We start from the raw sequence: 19,701 nt of genomic DNA, 5'->3' as shown, positions 1-19,701 counted from the left end.
GTCAAGAAGCTTATTTTTTCTCTCTTTGCTAAGGCAGAAAGCCTGGGGCTATATGCATTTTTATTACACTTTACTGTCTTGGTTTCACTTGAGGATTAAAAAGAAAGTCAAGGTACAGTGCATGTATCCTGATGGATTTTAGGATTTCTTGCTTTAGTGAAAGGAAGAACCTCATAAAGTATCTCAGATTTTTGCTTAAGGAAGAATACCTACTTCTATGATGACCTAGAAATTCAATCTTTTATTTCTCCTATAACAGATCACATTGTATTTTGGATTTTTTTTTCCCCTGTAGTTTTCTGCACTGTGTAAAGCCACATTAAAAAAAATAGCTTTCCTTTAGATTTGAAGTGAAACTATCTCGAATAGTTCAGGGAAGTCTTAGGACTGTTCACGGAGCTGACACACCACCTCGGGGTTGGGGTGAGATGGAGCGAAGGGGGAGGGGAGGCAGGGGGAGTGTCCAGAAGGCTGAGCGGGAGACTGTATAGACTGAGAGGGAGCGAATATACGTCAGAGTTTCAGCTCCAGTTCTGACAAATGTACACTGAGAAACAATAGAATTGCATCGCCCCATCTTCTGTCCTTTATTTAGAAGCATGAAGTGTACTTACTTATTCAACTTGCGCCTCTTTTCCTGATATGCAAAAAAGTGAGAAGGACCAAACGTTGCAGGACTGGGAAATACAGTAGATGAGATCTTCCGGTTAATTGATTTGTAGAGAACAGCCTGATACTGGTTTAGCAGCTCTGCATCAGTGACGGAAAAGAAAGGCGCTTTTCAGTGGCCTGGAGGAGGAGAGCTGGCAACTGGAAACAGGGGCTGGTGGCAGACAAGGTTCTTTCATATGTGGTCAGATTGACTGTGAAGGGAGTCATGGTCAGGAAGCTTTGGAAATGCTGTGAGGATAGCGTGGAATTTCAGGGGTGTTGATTTCCTTGGTTAAGATTGCTGCGCTCATACTTCAGCAAATTCTCCCTCCCAGCCATCATTGTCAAGGTGATTAGTAGACCAAACTGAAAATCTACAAGTGTATTATTACTCGAAATTTAAGGATTTTGCCATTGAGCTAAAAAAAAATGTTTATTCTGGTGGTCTTTCTTTTTTCATTTATCTTCAAGATTTCACCCTGCTTTAGTCATCTTTTAGTATGAATTTGCTAACTGCTATATGCGTTGTCTTTTTTCCCCCCCAGATGATACCAGTTCTGTTTTATCCCCTTGATAATTATTTCAAATTGCCACTTCTGGTCCTTGGGAACACCCCTGTGTTCTAGTACCAGGAGGTATAATTATGTCATTCCCATGCGAGCATTATGCTACTTATGACCCAAAATGCCACTAGAAAGGAAAATTTTTGTGAGAATGATATCTTCCAAATGTGGAATAAATAAAGCTCAAGAATAAATAGCTGAAGCTGAACTGTAAATGATTTAAACGTATTGGTGTGGTGAGGTACGAGCCACTTGACTTTGGTTCCTGCTCCAAATCATGAGATACATTAGGAAAGGTTTTTAAAGGAAACCTATTTTTTAAGATAAAATCTGCATCAAGTTACATCATGCAAGCAAAGTAATTCACCCTTTGTCTCTTTAAGACAAGAAACAAAGAGCAGAAGAAATGCTTCCTATGATCTCTACACTTCCCAGCACATTTTTTTCATAACAGTGTGTAGATGTAACAGAAACTAAAGATTTTGACAAATGAAGCAGGATAAGGACGCTGATTGCTGCTTTTCTAAATTAAAATTAATGATACCCTTAAGGTACTTGGGTCTATGAAGTCAACTTAATGTTGATATAACCTGACTCCATTATCACAGAATGAGACAGCTACATGAGCACGAAAACTAATAAACAGACTTCCAAGGTGCATTTTAGAAATCGGTGAGGTGAAAGCTAAAAGCTTAACAGTGGACAAAGGACTTGCTGTTTTGTCCTCCCTTGCTTTCTGGTGGTTGGAGGAGTTCGTCAGAATTAGAGGACTAATGTTCCTGAAGAAGCGCCGGGCTGGCTCTGGGCTGGGGCTCCTGTTCACATCCTGCCCCACCTGCCTTGCAGGGACGCACAGCCACTTCACGTTACGCGCTCTCTGTTTGCCTCAGCAGAGTCTGTGTGCTCTTCTGGGAGGTTGTACAGGACACAGCTGGGAAGAGCGAGTGGAAGGGTGGGTGCAGGAGAGAGGAAAGAGAAAGGTAGGAATAAGAAAAGGAATCAGAGATTAAGAAGACGGGAATCAGGGGAAAAAAAAAAAAAGGCCATGAAGAACCTAGTGGCAAGACGGGAATAAAGACACAGACCTACTAGAGAATGGACTTGAGGATATGGGGAGGGGGTGGGGTGAGATGTGACAGGGTAAGAGAGTGTCATGGACATATATACACTACCAAATGTAAAATAGATAACTAGTGGGAAGCAGCCGCATAGCACAGGGAGATCAGCTCGGTGCTTTGTGACCACCTAGAGGGGTGGGATGGGGAGGGTGGGAGGGAGGGAGATGCAAAAGGGAAGAGAAATGGGAACATATTGTATATGTATAACTGATTCACTTTGTTATAAAGCAGAAGCTAACACACCATTGTAAGGCAATTATACTTCAATAAAGATGTTTAAAAAAAAAGAAGAAGAAGATGGGAATCAGCACAGAAGTACCAATTTGGAAGCTGGGGAAAAAAGCTCTGAGAGAAGACCGTAAAAAGCGGTGGATTGATGATGGTCTCAGATGGCACGCATTAGCACCCATGCCATAAATCACACAAAATCAACTAATAATTATGCTACTGCTCAGAGTGAGTGCCGTGTTAGCACTGGTTGCTTTCCTGTGATCTGTCCTGAAGTCAAGGGCGAGAAACTCCGTTTAACTCAGAAGTGTCTCAGGGTCAAGAAAACACATAAATAAATTCAAGGAAAAGAACATTCAGCCAACTTTTGCATTCAGCAAGCCCAGATTGTTTTGCCACAGAGCTGTACCTATCATACGTCCTCATTCCAAACCTTATCTCAGAGCATTTTTTTTTTTCAGTCACAACTCAGAAGAAAGCACAATTAGAAGAACAGTGGATTTTAAATGAAAAGAGTTACAATTCGTTAAGAGGATTTTAACTGAAAGTTAAATCCTGAGGAGAGTTTTCAGGATAATGTTTGGGCACATGTTTATGAGTGTTACAAGTAAGAATTTGGAAGTAAGAATGAATTCTGAAGGCTTCCCCCAGTAGATAAATGCATACAGAGAAGTGTACAAACTGCAAAATTTCAGGACAAAAACTCATGAATAGACTGTAGAGAGTCGTTTGTGTGCATGTGCGTTGTTTATTCACTAGCATCACAACACAAGGAGAGTTTTATTTTTATGGGCTCCTTAGTGGAGGTGTGAACTCTGGTTCTTGCATGCCCATGGATATCTATCAAGGGTCTTAACAAACTGAGACCCAGAAAATTGAAATATACATGCCCAGTTACATCTTTTCCCAAGACTGGAGTAAACACGATTTATGCATGTAGTGCCAGCAAGAACACTAGGACAGCAGGAAGGAATCACATTGTCTAACAATGTATTTCCACATCAGGAGGGAATTTTTAGCTCTTCTAAAACTCCAGTGGAGATAAAAACTTAAAAGTAATCAACTGGCAGGTCAAAAGAAAAATTGGAAGCCCTTGAGAACTTCAAGTTAAGTAACAAATATTTGCACTTAGATCAATTTATTTAAAATCATTACTAGGAGCCACAGTGTTGATATCTGTCCTTTTTCTTTCTTCTCCTTTTGGCTTATTTAAAGCAATTTTGAAGAAAAAAGGAAACAAAGATATTCTTCAAAATACACAGAGGAATTGACTGAGCTTTGGGGAACAGTCACAGCTGGGAATGGAGTGTGTTATCATTAATTTAGTTGAAGGACTTGGTGCTCATTCATTATCTCCAAAATTACGCTTTCAAGTATACCTTAATCACACTTAGTGTAGTGCCTAAAGTAACAGGGACTCAAAAAGCCTTTTCATTCACTCATTATTGAGTATTTATTGAGCATCTCCTTTGTATTAGGCACTACACTAAACTGTGAACAAGGCAGACAGGGTCCCAATCTACATGGACAAGGAACTTACATTCTAGTAAGTATCTTCTGAATGAATAGAGAGACATTTCATAGTGAAGTGAAAGAAGGGAGGTCTCTGCCAAGAGTACACTGCCTACAGAAAGGAGAAAGCAAAGAAGAATAATATATAGTCCTCATAGCTCTCAAATATGATTATTTAAAAATTAGAATAAAACAGATATGGAGGAGATTTGGGCTCTGGGTTTGTCATACAAATTACTGCTTTTTAAAATTGTTCTAAATCTAATGTAGGCACAATGAATCTAAATGGTTTTCTTCTTTTCTTTTCTTTTTTAACTTTGAGCATCAAAAAAGAAGGAAGGAAAGAAGGGAGGGAGGGAGGGAGGGAGGAAAGGTCTTTCCAAAAACTTGTTTTGGGACTCTTGAAAAAGAAATTCTCCATTCAAAATATAATGGTTATGGTGAAGATCCTTGAATAAACTACACATTAATTCATTCAACTAATATGAATTGAGCACCTGCCATAGGCCAGGTACTGTGCTTGTCAACTAGGATATAGTAGGGAAAGAAAGAAGGGTCCCTGTCCTCAGAGAGCATATTTGTTTTTGTTTTTTTTTAAAAAAAAAGAGACTTTTTTCCCCCTCTGACATGCTTTTTCTGAAGAAATGCTGCAAACTAGATCTTGAGTACTCATGGAGCAGAGGGCAGTTTTCTGCCCATCTGGGATAGTTCTAAAGAGTAGACCCTTGTGTATCAATAGATAAGGTTTCTTCCAGTTCTCAACTTTCTTGATCTATGATCTAATAGTAGACACAAGATGTGTGCTTCCAAAAGGATGTTATAATTGTATTTCTTTTTATGAAAGGAAACAGAGGTTTGGCCTATTAATTTGGGGGAAATTGGGTCCTTCCTGTCTCTTTAAATAATTGTTTAGACTCCTTTGCCTCTTCCTTCTCCACTCACTTCCTAATGCTCAGTCCTACCCTCTTCAGTCTCACTTCCGTTTCCTTCCTTTAATGACTGGGACAGATTGCTCTTCTCCAACTGGCTCTACATGACATCTCCAGTTAAATGTTTCACTGTTAGGTCAAATTCATCATGTTCCAAATGAATTCATCCGCACATTTGCCATTCCTCCCCTTTCTAATTATTAGTGTTTCCATCAGCAATATCCTCAGTCTCCCGGTCTTCCACACTGGAAATCCTGAAGTTTTATTTGCTTCTACAGAAATTACACTCCAACACCAAAGTGATTAGTTTTTCCTGACTTTAAAATACCTCCCAGTCTATACCATCTTTTCCATTCCAGGCAGCACAGTCTTCATTCCAACACATATAACCCCAAGTCTAGTCAGTTGCAACAGCCTCTAACTGGTCTCAGCCTCCAGGTCCCTCTTGGATCTGTTACACTGACAGATTCATCTCCCTAAACTTCAACTTCCCTCTCAAATCATGAGTCCCCTCACAGAAATCTTCAGTGGTTCCCTTTGCCTACGGGGCAAATCTTGAGCCTCAGTGTCTGCAGTGTCTTGTTTTGCATCATCTGCTTGCAGCATACCTAGCTAACTGCATCTCACTGTCCTCTCTAAGACCAGTGTTCTGCTATCCCAAGATCTTCCTTGGCTTGTTTCCATTCCTCACCTCCAACCCATTATGCTTCCAGAGATCAAGACTGTAGCATTCATTTATTGCATATCTCTTTTCGTATTAACATATACTTAAAAAGGGAACAAACAATTAACCAAGTAAAGAATGAACTGTGCCAGAATGCAAGGTAATGGGATAAAATTTCTGGCTTTTGCTTCCTAGTTTGCATATAGTGTTTTGTTTTTTTGTTTTGTTTTTTTTAACTTTGGGTTTATTTATTTATTTATTTATTTATGGCTGTGTTGGGTCTTCATTTCTGTGCGAGGGCTTTCTCTAGTTGCGGCAAGTGGGGGCCACTCTTCATCGCGGTGCGCGGGCCTCTCACTATCGCGGCCTCTCTTGTTGCGGAGCACAGGCTCCAGACGTGCAGGCTCAGTAGTTGTGGCTCACGGGCCTAGTTGCTCCGCGGCATGTGGGATCTTCCCAGACCAGGGCTCGAACCCGTGTCCCCTGCATTAGCAGGCAGATTCTCAACCACTGCGCCACCAGGGAAGCCCGAGTTTGCATTTTTTTTTTTTTTAACTGCTGCATGCATTTATTAGTTTAATGAAGAAAAACACCTAAAATGGGTCTGCTAACAACATTTTGAGCTAACTTGACTTTTGATATTTTTTTTTTCCACACACACACACTGTATTTTATTTTTACAAGAGATAGATAGACTGACACCAAGCATTGTACATGGATGACCACAACAAAAGCAACAATGATTGCAATTACCAAACATGAAACACACTTATACTATGTCATAATATTGACATTCAGTCCAGTAATCCTCCACTGTAACAGCTCCTTTACTTTGCAGTGAAAATTGATTTGTATATTCTTTTCCTCTGAGTCCTTGTGGGATTTTTTTTTTTTAATTCAGACACCGAGTTTGCATTTTTGATGGTACTAATTGGAGCAGTCATTCATTTGTGGCCACCAATAAGTAGAGTGTTTTTAGAAAATCCCATTTTAACATTGTCAAAAGAGCAAATCTTTTTTGTTTGGCCTTGGTTTAATAAAAATGGGTCTCGGAGGCCACATGTGGTAAGTGGATATTAAAACAGGGTTATAAATTGTTGTTTTAATGTTCCAGCCTTAGAAGCCCAGAAGATCTTACCAAAAAGGATACATTGTTTTAATTGCCCCTCATTACATATGATGAGAGAACATAATTTTTCTCCTCTTCCTCGCAGGTGGCTGTTGAGGACCGCATCAGGCAACTGCACGAAGCCCACAGGGACTTTGGCCCAGCATCCCAGCACTTTCTTTCCAGTAAGTCATTGTCAATTTTCATTGTTTAACCTCTTCACTGCATCTTGGTGGCTAAGAATTAAGAGTTGAATTACAGTTGTCTCTGCCAAATGCACTGGAGGCACAAATCATCCTGAAATATAACTTAGTGGGTAAATTCAGAAGGTTAAGAAGAGGAGGAGGACCAATTAGATCATTTTGTCCAGCCTTCAGCTAATGCATAATTATTTCCTACAATGTATTATCCAGTGCTAACTTCAGCAATATTTTTGAGTCTTTAGTTCTGCTTATAGCAGTTCACTTTATCAAGCTGATAATTATATATCATATAATTATTATATGATGATTCAATATATATTACTGTGAATCTATAATTCTTTATCTCTATATAATTCATTAAATACTCCCTGCCTGCAAGTTGGAACTTCAGCCCATTCTGTTTTCTTTCCCTAACTATTCTTATCCCTCTTTTATCCTTGACCTCTCTTCATTCTTTTTATTTTCCAGTTTTACTATTTTATTAATTATATTTTTCTAATGATATTATTTATATATTATTAATAAATATTATATCTTTTATAATTAACTATATTTTTATAATTAATACCAAGAGGAATAGCCTTGGTTAACTGAAAGTGTAATATTGGAACACCCTATAAATATAACAATGCATATTAAATTGTCAAGCTTCTGTTTTCCTATGATTAGTGTTGTTAATTTATACTACTCTTTCTTTGATTATAAAAGTATATATATATATATTGGTATTTAAAAAGTCATACGTCTACCACATGGGGTTAATATCTGTTAACATTTTGACGTATTTCCCTCTGGTCATGCATGTGTATGTATGAGAGTTTAACCATCATTTTTTAAAAAATTTTATTTTATATTGGAGTATAGTTGATTAACAGTGTGTTAGTTTCAAAAAAAGAAAAAAAAACAATGTGTTAGTTTCAGGTGTACAGCAAAGTGATTCAGTTTTACATATACATGTATCTATGTTTCAAGTTCTTTTCCCATTTAGGTTACTACAGAATACTGAGCAAAGTTCCCTGTGCTATACAGTAGGTCCTTGTTGGTTATCTATTTTAAATATAGCAGCATGTATATGTCAATCCCAACCTCCCAATCTATCGCTCTCCACCACCCATCCCCCCAGTAACCATAAATTAGTTCTCTAATTCTGTGAGTCTGTTTCTGCTTTGTAAATAAGTTCATTTGTATCATTTTTTTTAGATTTCACATATAAGTGATATCTGTCTGACTTACTTCACTTAGTATGATAATCTCCAGGTCCATCCATGTTGCTGCAAATGGCATTATTTCATTCTTTTTAATGGCTGAGTAATATTTCATTGTGTATCTATACCACAACTTCTTTATCCATTCATCTGTCAATGGACATTTAGGTTGCTTCCATGTCTTGGCTATTGTAAACAGCGCTGCAGTGAACATTGGGGTGCATGTATCCTTTCAAACCATGGTTTTCTCTGGATACATGCACAGGAGTTGGATTGCTGGATCATATGGTAACTCTATTTTCAGTTTTTTAAGGAACCTCCATACTGTTCTCCATAGTGACTGTACCAATTGACATTCCCACCAACAGTGTAGGAGGGTTTCCTTTTCTCCACATCCTCTCCAGCATTTATTGTTTGTAGACTTTTTGATGATGGCCATTCTGACTGGTGTGAGATGATATGTCATTGTAGTTTTGATTTGCATTTCTCTAATAATTAGCAATGCTGAGCATCTTTTCATGTGCCTCTTGGCCATCTGTATATCTTATTTGGAGAAATGTCTATTTAGGTCTTCTGCCCATTTTTTGATTGGGGTGTTTGTTTTTTGATATTGAGCCGCATGAGCTGTTTGTAAATTTTGGAGATGAATCCCTCGTCGGTCACATCGTCTGCAAATATTTTCTCCCATTCTGTGGGTTATCTTTTTTTTTTTTTTAAAGGAATTCCTTTATTTTTATTTTTATTTATTTATTTTTTTTTAAATTTATTTATTTTTGGCTGTGTTGGGTCTTCGTTTCTGTGCAAGGGCTTTCTCTAGTTGCGGCAAGTGGGGGCCACTCTTCATTGCGGTGCGCGGGCCTCTCACTATCGTGGCCTCTCGTTGCGGAGCACAAGCTCCAGACACGCAGGCTCAGTAGTTGTGGCTCACGGGCCTAGTTGCTCCGTGGCATGTGGGATCTTCCCAGACCAGGGCTCGAACCCGTGTCCCCTGCATTGGTAGGCAGATTCTCAACCACTGCGCCACCAGGGAAGCCCCTGTGGGTTATCTTTTCGTTTTGTTTATGGTTTCCTTTGCTGTGCAAAAGCTTTTGAGTTTAATTAGATCCCATTTGTTTATTTTTGTTTTTATTTCCATTACTCTAGGAAATGGATTGGAAAAGGTATTGCTGCGACTTATGTCAGAGGGTGTTCTGCCTGTGTTTTCCTCTAAGAGTTTTATGGTATCCAGTCTTAGATTTAGGTCTTTAATACATTTTGAGTTTATTTTTGTGTATGGTGGAGTTTAAGCATCATTTTAAGGCAATTACTTTGTGCCTTGCAATGTTACAAATATGACCCACCTTAATCCTTATAGCAACCTATAAGGTAGATACCATTATTATACCCATTTTTAAGATGAGGAAATTGAGGCATACAGTCACACAGCAAGTGGATGGCAGAGCCAGGATTCAAACCCAAGAAGTTGGCTCCAGAGTCTGTTTTTAACCACCACACTAGACTGTCCTTTACTTTATTGACATATTTTATAGAGAAGAAGCAATTCTATATGATCTCCCTTCATTCTTTTGCCTTCCTCTTTTATTGCCATTTTCTAGTCCTTTCCTTCCTTCTCCATTTTCCATAGGTTAATAAAAAGATCCATGCTCATGAACATTTTAAAGCTTTTTCACTTGATGCTTTCATGTGTGTCTCTAGTGGGCCATGTCTTTTCGAACAAAAATTCCTAGAAAGTAGTGGTCCTGTCTTTTTGTTACACACTGATAGTGTATTAAGTAAGAGGTTGTCTTATTTTCTTGACTGGGTCTAACCCTTTTATCAACATGCAGTCATTATTTAGACAGTATCACACATGCTTAGGAGGTGTCAAGAAAAAAAGGGCAAGTTAACGCAGGATACGTAATTGATTGGGATTGTGGCTTTTGGGAATGGCTGTAGAACAATTATAAATCCTGCACATTTTGTCTTCTATATTTTTCCCAATTTCTGGTCTGCTTAAATCGCCTTGGTGGCAGAGCCATTCTATTTGATTTAATTGAGATTAAATGTGATAACATACTTGTAAGTGACTCATAAACCATAAATAAAAATATTACTATTATGAATATGAATTATTCCTCAGACACCATATATATTCATTCACTTTTTATTCTCTCTGCCTGCCCCACCCAAATTCCTATGTCTTCCCCATTAAAACCTATTCTCAGAAAATGATATGTTATACTCATTTAACCCAGGTGACAGGTAAAGTTTAATGTGTACTTCTCCTGGGTTATTTGCATTTTAAAAGGGTGAAAAGCCATAAGCCTGAGGAATGGCTCTCAAGTGGTAGAACGTCAGCCATAATCTCTGAGCTGTAAGGGGAGAACTTTGAGGGGCCAGGAGGAGCACCCCCACACCTTTCAATCCATATCGCACTGGTGCCCACTTCCAGAAAGGTCAGGCCTGTAGACACAGGCGCTGATTTACCTGCTTATGTGGAGCCAGCCCCAGAAGTCACCAGTTTCTTAAGTATTCATGTGGAATATCAATATATGCTTAGAAGCTTTGCTTACGGATATCAAAAAATACCAATTTGGTTTAAGGGATATATGAGAAATAGGACAGTGAGACTAAAGACTGAATAAAGATTATTTCTTTGTGTTGTCCTTTTTTAAATTACAGAGGTAATATGTGCCACTCAAGGAAATGTTGGAAAGCAGAGAATACAAACAGGAAAAAAAAATTTTTTGTAATCCCACCACTTAGACATAACCACTATGAAAAATGTGGTTTTACACACACACACTGAATGAATGTATACATTATACATTCTGTATGAACAGAATGGTTTATACACATTCTGTCTTTCTCTCAGGGGGTGTGTGTGTGAATTCAGATTCTCTCTTTTTTTTTTTAACCAAACAGGGATGAAAACATTTTACAGTTTTATGACCTGCTTTTTTTCCCTTAGAACTATCATAAAAATATTTTCGTGTGTTTAAATATTCCTCTGCAGAGTAATTTTTTTAAATGGCAGGGTAGTATTCCCTTCTCTGGCTGTACCACATTTACCAAGACAATTCTAAATCACTCAACATTAAGGTTATTGCAAAATTTTCACTATTTTATCTAACATTATGTATCTATCATATCTAATATTCTTTGTACACCTTTATAAACCTTTATAAACATCTCAGGTTCTTTCTACAAGATAAATGCCTAAAAAGTGGAACTGCTGTGTTAAAGGATGTTTACATTTGTAAGGCTTTTGATATGTATTGCCAGACTGATCTCTAGAAAGTTGCGCCAGAAACTTACTTGCTGTTATTTTTATGTTCTATAAAAGAAAAAGAGCTTCCCCCCCAAAAAAATAAAAATATGTTTGAAAAAATACCACTAAGGTCATATTAAATGAGTTTGAATTGATAGATGTCTAGTAATTTGCTTCCAGGTTACCAGGAATAAAAATAGAATGATTTCTGAGGTTTAGAAGTTACAAAGAAAAGAAAAAATAAGGATGAGCCGCAAACTGCACCCCGTCAAACACACTCACTGTCTCTTTCTCTCTGTCTCTCTCTCTCTCTGTCTCTGTCTCTCTCTCTCTCTCTGTCTCTCTCTGTCTCTCTCTCTCTCTCTCTCTCTCTCTCTCTCTCTCTCTCTCTCACACACACACACACACACACACACACACACACACACACACTCCCCTTTGAAAATTACATTACCCAGGTGTCTTTGTTTTCTTATCAATAGGGAGAGGTGGCCTTTTACTAAAGTATTCACTGTTTCTTCTTGGTGGCCCGATCTCTACTTGTTAAAGAAGCTGTTTCTTTAATCTTAGATCTGAGAGAAAAATGAGAAGAGAAAATATAGGTAAAATATGACCTTTATCTGTTGATAGACACTACTTGCCTTTAATTCTAGCTTTAATAGTCTACTACTTCTGATTGACTTCTGCAACTTAAACCAAGAAAAAGGAGAAATTCTAATAGTGTGATTTTAAAATATATTTAGCCTTAAAATTTTATATATTTTTAAAATATATTCATATGTCAATGATCAAAAATGTACTACAGTATTCACTAGCTTAGTAGTCTGAAAATTGTCCGTCTTTCGTCATTTTCAAGAATTTAGGAACTTTTTTAAAAAAAGAATTCACGATTTTTTTTCTGGCTATTTTCTCAATTCTCTGGGCTTCTGTTCTAAATTTTACTTTTCTCACCAAGAAGGAAACTATGTATTTGAATAAAGGCAGAAATCTTTCTGTAACAGTAGAAAGAACTTATATTTGTCTTAATATTTCACAAGTTCTAGAATTCCCTAAAGGGCCATTTCCCAAGCCAAGTTTCTCAGAACATTAATGTACTGTATGATGTTAATAACTCCCCCTTGAAAAAATAGTTCTGGGATCAATAAGATTGGAAAATCACTAGGTTATAAAGGTAAACAAATTTCCTTCCTGTTGGAATTCTTGTAGCTTTTAATATACATTGAAACTCTAAGAGGAACACAGTGTCAGTGACTCTTATGTCCTCCTTATGTGACTACAGAAACCTTTTTCAGGCATACCAATTAATTTCTCACTAAACATGCTGTGGAACATAGTATGGGAATCTTTGCCCTAAAGTGATATTTACCAAATAGTTTAATAATGAGAACTTTCTGCTGAAGGTAGTAAAAACACGATCCAATTGAAAAGAAAATGAGTATCTATAAGGCAAAAAGGTCAACTCTTTCTTTCCTGGGGTTTCCAGCTCCGACGCCCACCCCAGGAGTCCCCCTGTGCTTTGGAATTTCCTAACTGGAGAGAAGCTTAGAGAGTATCTATATGAGCTGTTTTCAAAGTACTCATTAGTGAATTCTGAAATCAGTTTAATGACTTGCAACCAGCAATTTTTTAATGGATTGAAATGGAACCGATTAGAAAATAGAAAATTAGAGTACATTACACAAGCAAGGTTAAGTATCATTTTGACACTTTGGTTGCAGTTAGGTGTGTGTGTCTGTCTCTGTATACTACGTTACAATGTAAAATGTATTCCTTCTGTGGACTGCACTAAAAACATTTTGAGGGGTACTGAAGAACTCTAGCCCTGCCCTTACTTCACAGATGATAAAATAGAGGCAGGGAGACCAAATGACATAATCAAGGTCATACAGATGGTTATAATAAATCTGGGACTAGAGCCCAGTTTCTGGACTTGCATGCCACACCTCGCGTTGCCTTACCCATTAAGAACTAACAGGCAGGCCAGTGACTGTCTAGTCTATCTGATATTGCCACAGATTTTTCTCTCTTCTATTTCTCTTGGTCTGGGCCATAGTAAGTTGATTTATAGAGCCTGAATTTTTCTCTCGATGCCCCTGGGCCAAGTGTCATCCCACCAATGATATGGGATATTGGTTAAGAGTACAGACTCTGAAACTAGATTAATTGGGGTCAAATATTGGCTCAGATACTTAATCTCTTTATCTCTCATCTGTAAAATGGGGATAATAATAACATATTTCCTCAAATTTGACATACCCCACCCCTGTTTTAACAGCTCTGAAATCAAAATATACCTTATGTCCAGTGGGGTTTTCAATTCAATGAAATATGGTAATACTATCGTAGTTTTATAGTGAAGATCAAACTTCACTATATTTATAGTTTATATTATATGTAAAACACTTAAAACAGTGCCTAGCACATAATAAGTGCCATACAAGTGTTTGCTATTAGTATTAGTATCTTTACTATCAACTTGGTAGTGTAACTTAGTATCCGCCTATCAGAGTCAAAGTAGACATAAAAGTAGCATTCATTCTCTTGCATTTAATTCTCAGTGTAAGTAGTTCCTCTCCTTTCTAAAGATGTTTTTCATGGTTCTAATCTGAAAGTGCAGTGTTTTGCATATTATAAGAGCTCAACAGTTACTTGTGTAACTAATGAATAGGTGAATAGTCAATGAGTAGGGACTTCCCTGGTGGCGCAGTGGTTAAGAATCCGCCTGCCAATGCAGGGGACATGGGTTTGAGCCCTGGTCGAGGAAGATCCCACATGCCGCGGAGCAACTAAGCCCATGCACCACAACTACTGAGCCTGCGCTCTACAGCCCGTGAGCCACCACTACTGAAGCCTGCATGCCACAACTACTGAAGCCCATGTGCCTAGAGCCCGTGCTCTGCAACAAGAGAAGCCACCGCAATGAGAAGCCCGCGCACCGCAACGAAGAGTAGCCCCCGCTCGCCACAACTAGAGAAAGCCCGCACACAGCAATGAAGACCCAACACAGCCAATCAATCAATCAATCAATCAATAAAATCTATTAAAAAAAAAGTAATCAATGAGTAGACCCTAATCTTTATAAGGACAGGACATACCCCACCCATGTTTTAACAGCTTGGTTTTAGTCTTGTTGACAGTTATATCCTCCAGTACCTAACCCAGTATCTGTACTTGGTAAATATTCAATAAAAGCATTCACAGAATGAATTATGTCTTATACCCAAAAGAAGAGGTAAATTTCCTCCTCCTATTGTTAAAACACAGTAGCATGAGATTTAACATAGTGACTACCACATAGTAGACACTCAATAAATAATATGACCTCTTATGTTGCCTCTCAGCAATGACTGATAGCATCCATAACTTTACATAGTCCTTTTTCTAAATGTCTACTGTGCCATGTAATATATTAAGGGAAAAAGCTGTCTTCAACGTTACAGCATGATCACAACTCTATTAGAAAATAAAATATAAACAGCAGAAAGGTACACGTAAAGACTGAAAATCAAATACATCAAAATGGAAACAGCTGTTATGTTTTACTTTCTTTTTACTTTTAAAGAGTTTTTACTCATCAGCATGTATTTCTTTTATGATGGAAAAAAAAACAGTAAAGGCAAAAATTTTTGTTCTCTAGCTCTTAACCCAGTGACCTCTTGCAGTATTAAACTCTATTGAAGGCTGTGGAACTCCAGAAGACGAATTTCCTTTTTACTATTTATTCTGAATTTAAAAGCTATGGGTTTCACTGAGTGATCTTCTATTTCTCAGATTATGAGACACTGTAAAAAGAAAGAACTGATCACTTATTTCTTGCAGGCTTTATAATCTTAACTGCCTTAATCAAGTCCCTGGTTAACTCTTTTCCTGTTGTTAAAGTAACCCAAGTGTTTACGGTTTCTCCTTGCTACATAAGGCTGAAAAGTTTGTTTCCATCTTGAGAGTTGCCAAACCTTCACCACCACGTCCTCCACTCACACACTTAAGAAAAAAGGTAGGGGGAAAAACTTTAAGCACAGTTAATAATTGCTGACATTTAACTTTAACAGTGCTGGGATCTACGCTACCATTGTCCTCAGGGGATGGATGAATTTGAAATACGAGTAGGCCCATAATTTAAAGCTCAGTTCAGCTTAGAGAAGCCATCATGATAAAAGTCAGGAAGAAGCTTGCAGATACAATGTGAGATGATTTTCAGCCTAAAGCCATCAGGTAAAATCTCAGGGCAAAACAACTTGAGCCAATTTCTTCAACAGTCACGTGCTGTCCTGAGTGTTGGGAATTTGGAACAAATACTGTCTAACCTATCAGTGATGCTGGTAACGCCTCCATAAGTTCAAAGTTAGCCTTTCAGATGCCTGCAAAAAGAATTCATGGTGATAATCATTACACTCTCTTCTCAAAACCTATTTCTATGGCCCTTTCGCCTTGAGCTCAAATTTATATTCTCCAATTTAGATCTTAGATTTATTTGCTGTGGAGTATCCTTAGTAACAAAATTTTGCATCATTGGCCCTACATACCCATTTATTTGAACACAGGAGGAAGCTTAGGAAAGTTCTCAGTTTCTGCTGTGGGAATTTGTGTGCTTGAAGTGGCTTCTACTAGCTCAAGAGAGCCGAGTGTTACATATACAGGAATTGAGAGCTGGTTGTCAAACTGAACTTTGGCAGCTTGAAATCAGCCATAGTGGGAATATTTACGCCCACCTCCCAAACTGGCAAATACTGCAAACCAAGACTTTCTTTTTCGTTTTGGCATAGCTGGTTTACCAGAACACCAGCACATTTATTTATGTTATTCAGATCACCCAAGTCCCTGGAGGCAAAGCTCAGGACCCAAATATCTATCTGCCTTAGGTAGGATGCCCATTTGTCCTGGTTTGTCCGGGATGGTCTTGCTTTTCGCACTTAAACTCCCACGTCCCAGGAAACCTCCTCAGTCCCGGGCACATGAGGATGGTTGATCACGCTCGCCTTTGGTAACATTCCACAGAAATAGAGCCCTACACAAGGTTTCTTGTACAAGTAAGCTGTTGAGAGAGCAGCTCTCAGGTGAAGGGGAGGGAGGGAGGGAAGCAGGATAAGGTAGGGGGAAGAGTGGTCAGGGAGTCAGGCTAAGCAAGGAGTTGGAGGCTCACTTTAGCCTGATCCCACCAGGAACTCTGGAGCACGAATTGCTCCCCACACTTGCCCCATTTTGAGGCAAGGGAGCTGGGCTTTTTGCTCCCCCGTGTCAGTCAGCCATTGGCCGTGGATTTCTGGGGAGTAGTGGGCAGCGAGGCAGTTTCCGTTTCCCTGAGGGAGGTACTCTGGAGCTGGGGGCAGTGGGCCCATAGCAGCCAATGCTCACAGCGGCTGGGGGTGGGTATGCCAGCTGGGGAGAGGGGATCTGAGTAGGACACCGGTAGCATGGACCTCTCCTGTAGACTTCATGAAGCTACTGTGATACCCTGCGCATTATCTGGCTTTCGAGCTAAATGGTGAAGTTTAGCTTGATCACTACCCACCTCTCCTTCATCACATACCTGCGTGGAAATTAGCCTCGTGGCATGGCAGAGATGAGGCAAGCACCTGTTTCTTTCTTATCTCATCTTCCTTATCATGACAGATTCCTCTGGGCCTCACGAGGACCTAGGGCAGGGAGACCAGCATCACAGCACTGGATCAGTTTCCTGACACACGGGCACTATTTTAGTGGAATGCTGGCTCTGAAAGGTATATTTTTACACTCCCCAGAAAATGAAGGCATTTGTGCGTTTGGCCTAGGGTAGCATTTTGTCATCTGTCCCAAAGTACAAAGCTTTGCACAACAGAAATGGTGGAATCACATCCCTGTGGGCAAAAATCATTACTCTTGTTTTTTTCTATTTGGATGTTTTCCATTTTCAGAACACAGCCAGTTTGGGATTAGAAAATACTTTTTGGTGAGAACTTTGAGGTGAGGACAAAAGGCATTTTGGTTTTTTTTTTGTAGACTTACATAAACTATTCCTGGTTTAAAAAACCACTCTTTTGAATTTTTAAATATACTTTCAGATATCAGCAGTAACCATCATCTTGATTTCAGTCTACTGCAGATGTGCTTCGGAATGCGCTGTGTCTCCTTGAGGCTGGAAGGAACAAGGATGGGCTTAGGTGATGAGGGGCATTTTAAGGATACATGGAAACATAAGGAAGGATGGGGAACAACGTTCGCCGTGAAGCATGTGTTTGCTTCTCTCTGTATTTGCCTTTGCTGCTGTAGACTTCAGGCTCTCTTAGTACAGAGCTGCTCTCTTCCCTCCACCTTCTCCTTACTCGTAGTTTCCACTGCCTTGTGACTTGTTTTCTTCTTTAGCTCCCTGACTTTTTTCTAACTTCCCCACCTCTCTACCATCTAAATTTCTCTCTGTGTGTTACAATCAGGCTCTCTAAGAAACAGCATCTGATTGGTTCACTTATTTACTATCTATGTCGGATGAAGACCATCTCATAAGCCAAGGCCAGAATGTAACCAGGCTTTTTTGACCTGGGCACTAGTGGCATCTTAAGCCAGACAATTCTTGATCGTGGGGGCTGTCCTGTGCATTATAGGATGTTCAGCACCATCCCTGGCCTCTCCCCACTGCATGCCAGTAGTACCACTCTCCCTCAGTTGGGATAACCAAAAATGTCTCCAGATATTATCAAATGTCTCCTGGAGGGCAGAATTGCCCCTGGTTGAGGACCACTCCTGTATACCAAACCCCTGGACAGTTTGGGGCCACTGCAGTAGGGTCACATGGAACACTAGGTAGAATGGCCTCTGTCTGGGAATCATTTGAGACTACTTTTCTGCACTTCTAGGTCCCCTTCAATGAAGAGACAACCTTCAGCTGTCTGTCCCTTCGGGAATGGCCTCAGCTGCCTTGCCTAAGATCACACCCCTTCCACGGGCAGCTCCCTGAGGGGTTGAGTGAGACTGTCACTGGGCCCGCATCCTTGCTTGACTTCTCCCTGTTGCCATTCCTGCTTCCTTCTTCGCCCTTCCATACGTGGTGATCGCAAAGGCACAACGTACTAAATACCCTGCTCTCTGAACTTTGTCGTAGAGTCTGCTTCCTGGGGAACCCAATCTGTGACAGGGCAATGTAACTGACAGACATTTAGAAGCATCTGAGAAGAAAAGCATTATAATAGACTCATTCTAGTCACTGGGTAACTTGATTTACTCTTGCTTTCATAACGATGTTGATGATTTTGTCCAGTGTATGTAGTGATAATCATTATTTAAGGTGTCTGACCTCACGAGCTCCATTAATGGGTAAGGACTTTTGGGACAGCTTAAAATTACATCAGCTCCTTGCCTCACACCTAAAGCTCAGCAGGATACATACCAATGACAGGCAAGGGTTAGAATGAAAGAGACTCAATAAAATAGATCATAAAAGGAAATGGGTTGGAGTTTGAGCGCCACAAGGGTAAAGGACATGCATTGCTTCTTTTTTTTTTTTAAATTTCATGCATCTAACACCTTGCAGATAGACGCAGGATGTGCCTTGGTTGAATGAATAACTGCGCACTCTAAAGATTATTCCCACTCTAATATGATAGGAAAGAACTTAGTCTAGTGCCTAGCCTAATGTCCTGAAAAAGTTATGAGCTTCACTTTATTTTCAGCCAGCTAAGAATTGATTCATTTTGTCACTCAACAAATGTCTATTCAATGACCAATATAGGTCAAACTCTTTTTAGGTACTGGGGAAACAGTAGTAAATAGAAGAAAATTTCTCTCTCATGGAGCTTGAATTTTAATAGGAGAAGGCAATCAGGTCATGATCAGTTTGATAAAGAAGAATCAAGCAGTCTAAAGGGGCTAGAGGTGATAGGGGAAAAGAACTCTTTAAATGGGGTGGTCAGGGCGGTGACATTTCATAGAGAAATGAGGAAGCACACCAGGCAGATATGGGGGGGCAAAGGGTTCCAGGTAGAGGAAACAGTGAATGCAAAGGCCCTGAGATGGGAGCGTCCTTAGGGGGGTTGAGGAAAAATAAAGAGGCTAGTATGACTGAAGCCGAGGAAGCAAGATGCTGAATAATAGGAGGTCACTGAGCACCCAGTAGCCAGAGCAGGTAGAGTCTTGTCGACTGCAGTTAAAAGCAGGCGGAATCTGTTCTTAGTATGAAGGGAAGACTTGGGAGGGTTCTAAGCTAAGAAGCGACATGATCTGACTTACTGTGCCTGTAGCATCCATTCATTCATTCACGTATTTCTTAACAAACACTAGGCACTTGGAATAGGAAGATGAGG

At 39.4% G+C, this 19,701-nt stretch overlaps 1 protein-coding gene across 3 annotated transcripts in view; it reads left to right on the top strand.

The window, feature by feature from the left end:
• DMD (dystrophin) overlaps window positions 1–19,701 on the top strand; it is a 2,123,648-nt gene that overhangs the window by 1,871,652 nt on the left and 232,295 nt on the right. For all 3 annotated transcript variants that reach the window (XM_057539128.1, XM_057539123.1, XM_057539124.1), the window contains one exon: window positions 6,880–6,958. In XM_057539128.1, the coding sequence (XP_057395111.1) occupies window positions 6,880–6,958 (79 nt within the window). The remainder of the gene's footprint in view (window positions 1–6,879; window positions 6,959–19,701) is intronic.

The sequence above is a fragment of the Balaenoptera acutorostrata genome, chromosome X, assembly GCF_949987535.1.
Source record: "Balaenoptera acutorostrata chromosome X, mBalAcu1.1, whole genome shotgun sequence".
NCBI lineage: Eukaryota > Metazoa > Chordata > Mammalia > Artiodactyla > Balaenopteridae > Balaenoptera > Balaenoptera acutorostrata.
Note: the sequence above shows the minus strand (reverse complement) of the source record. Positions and strands in the feature narration are given on the sequence as shown.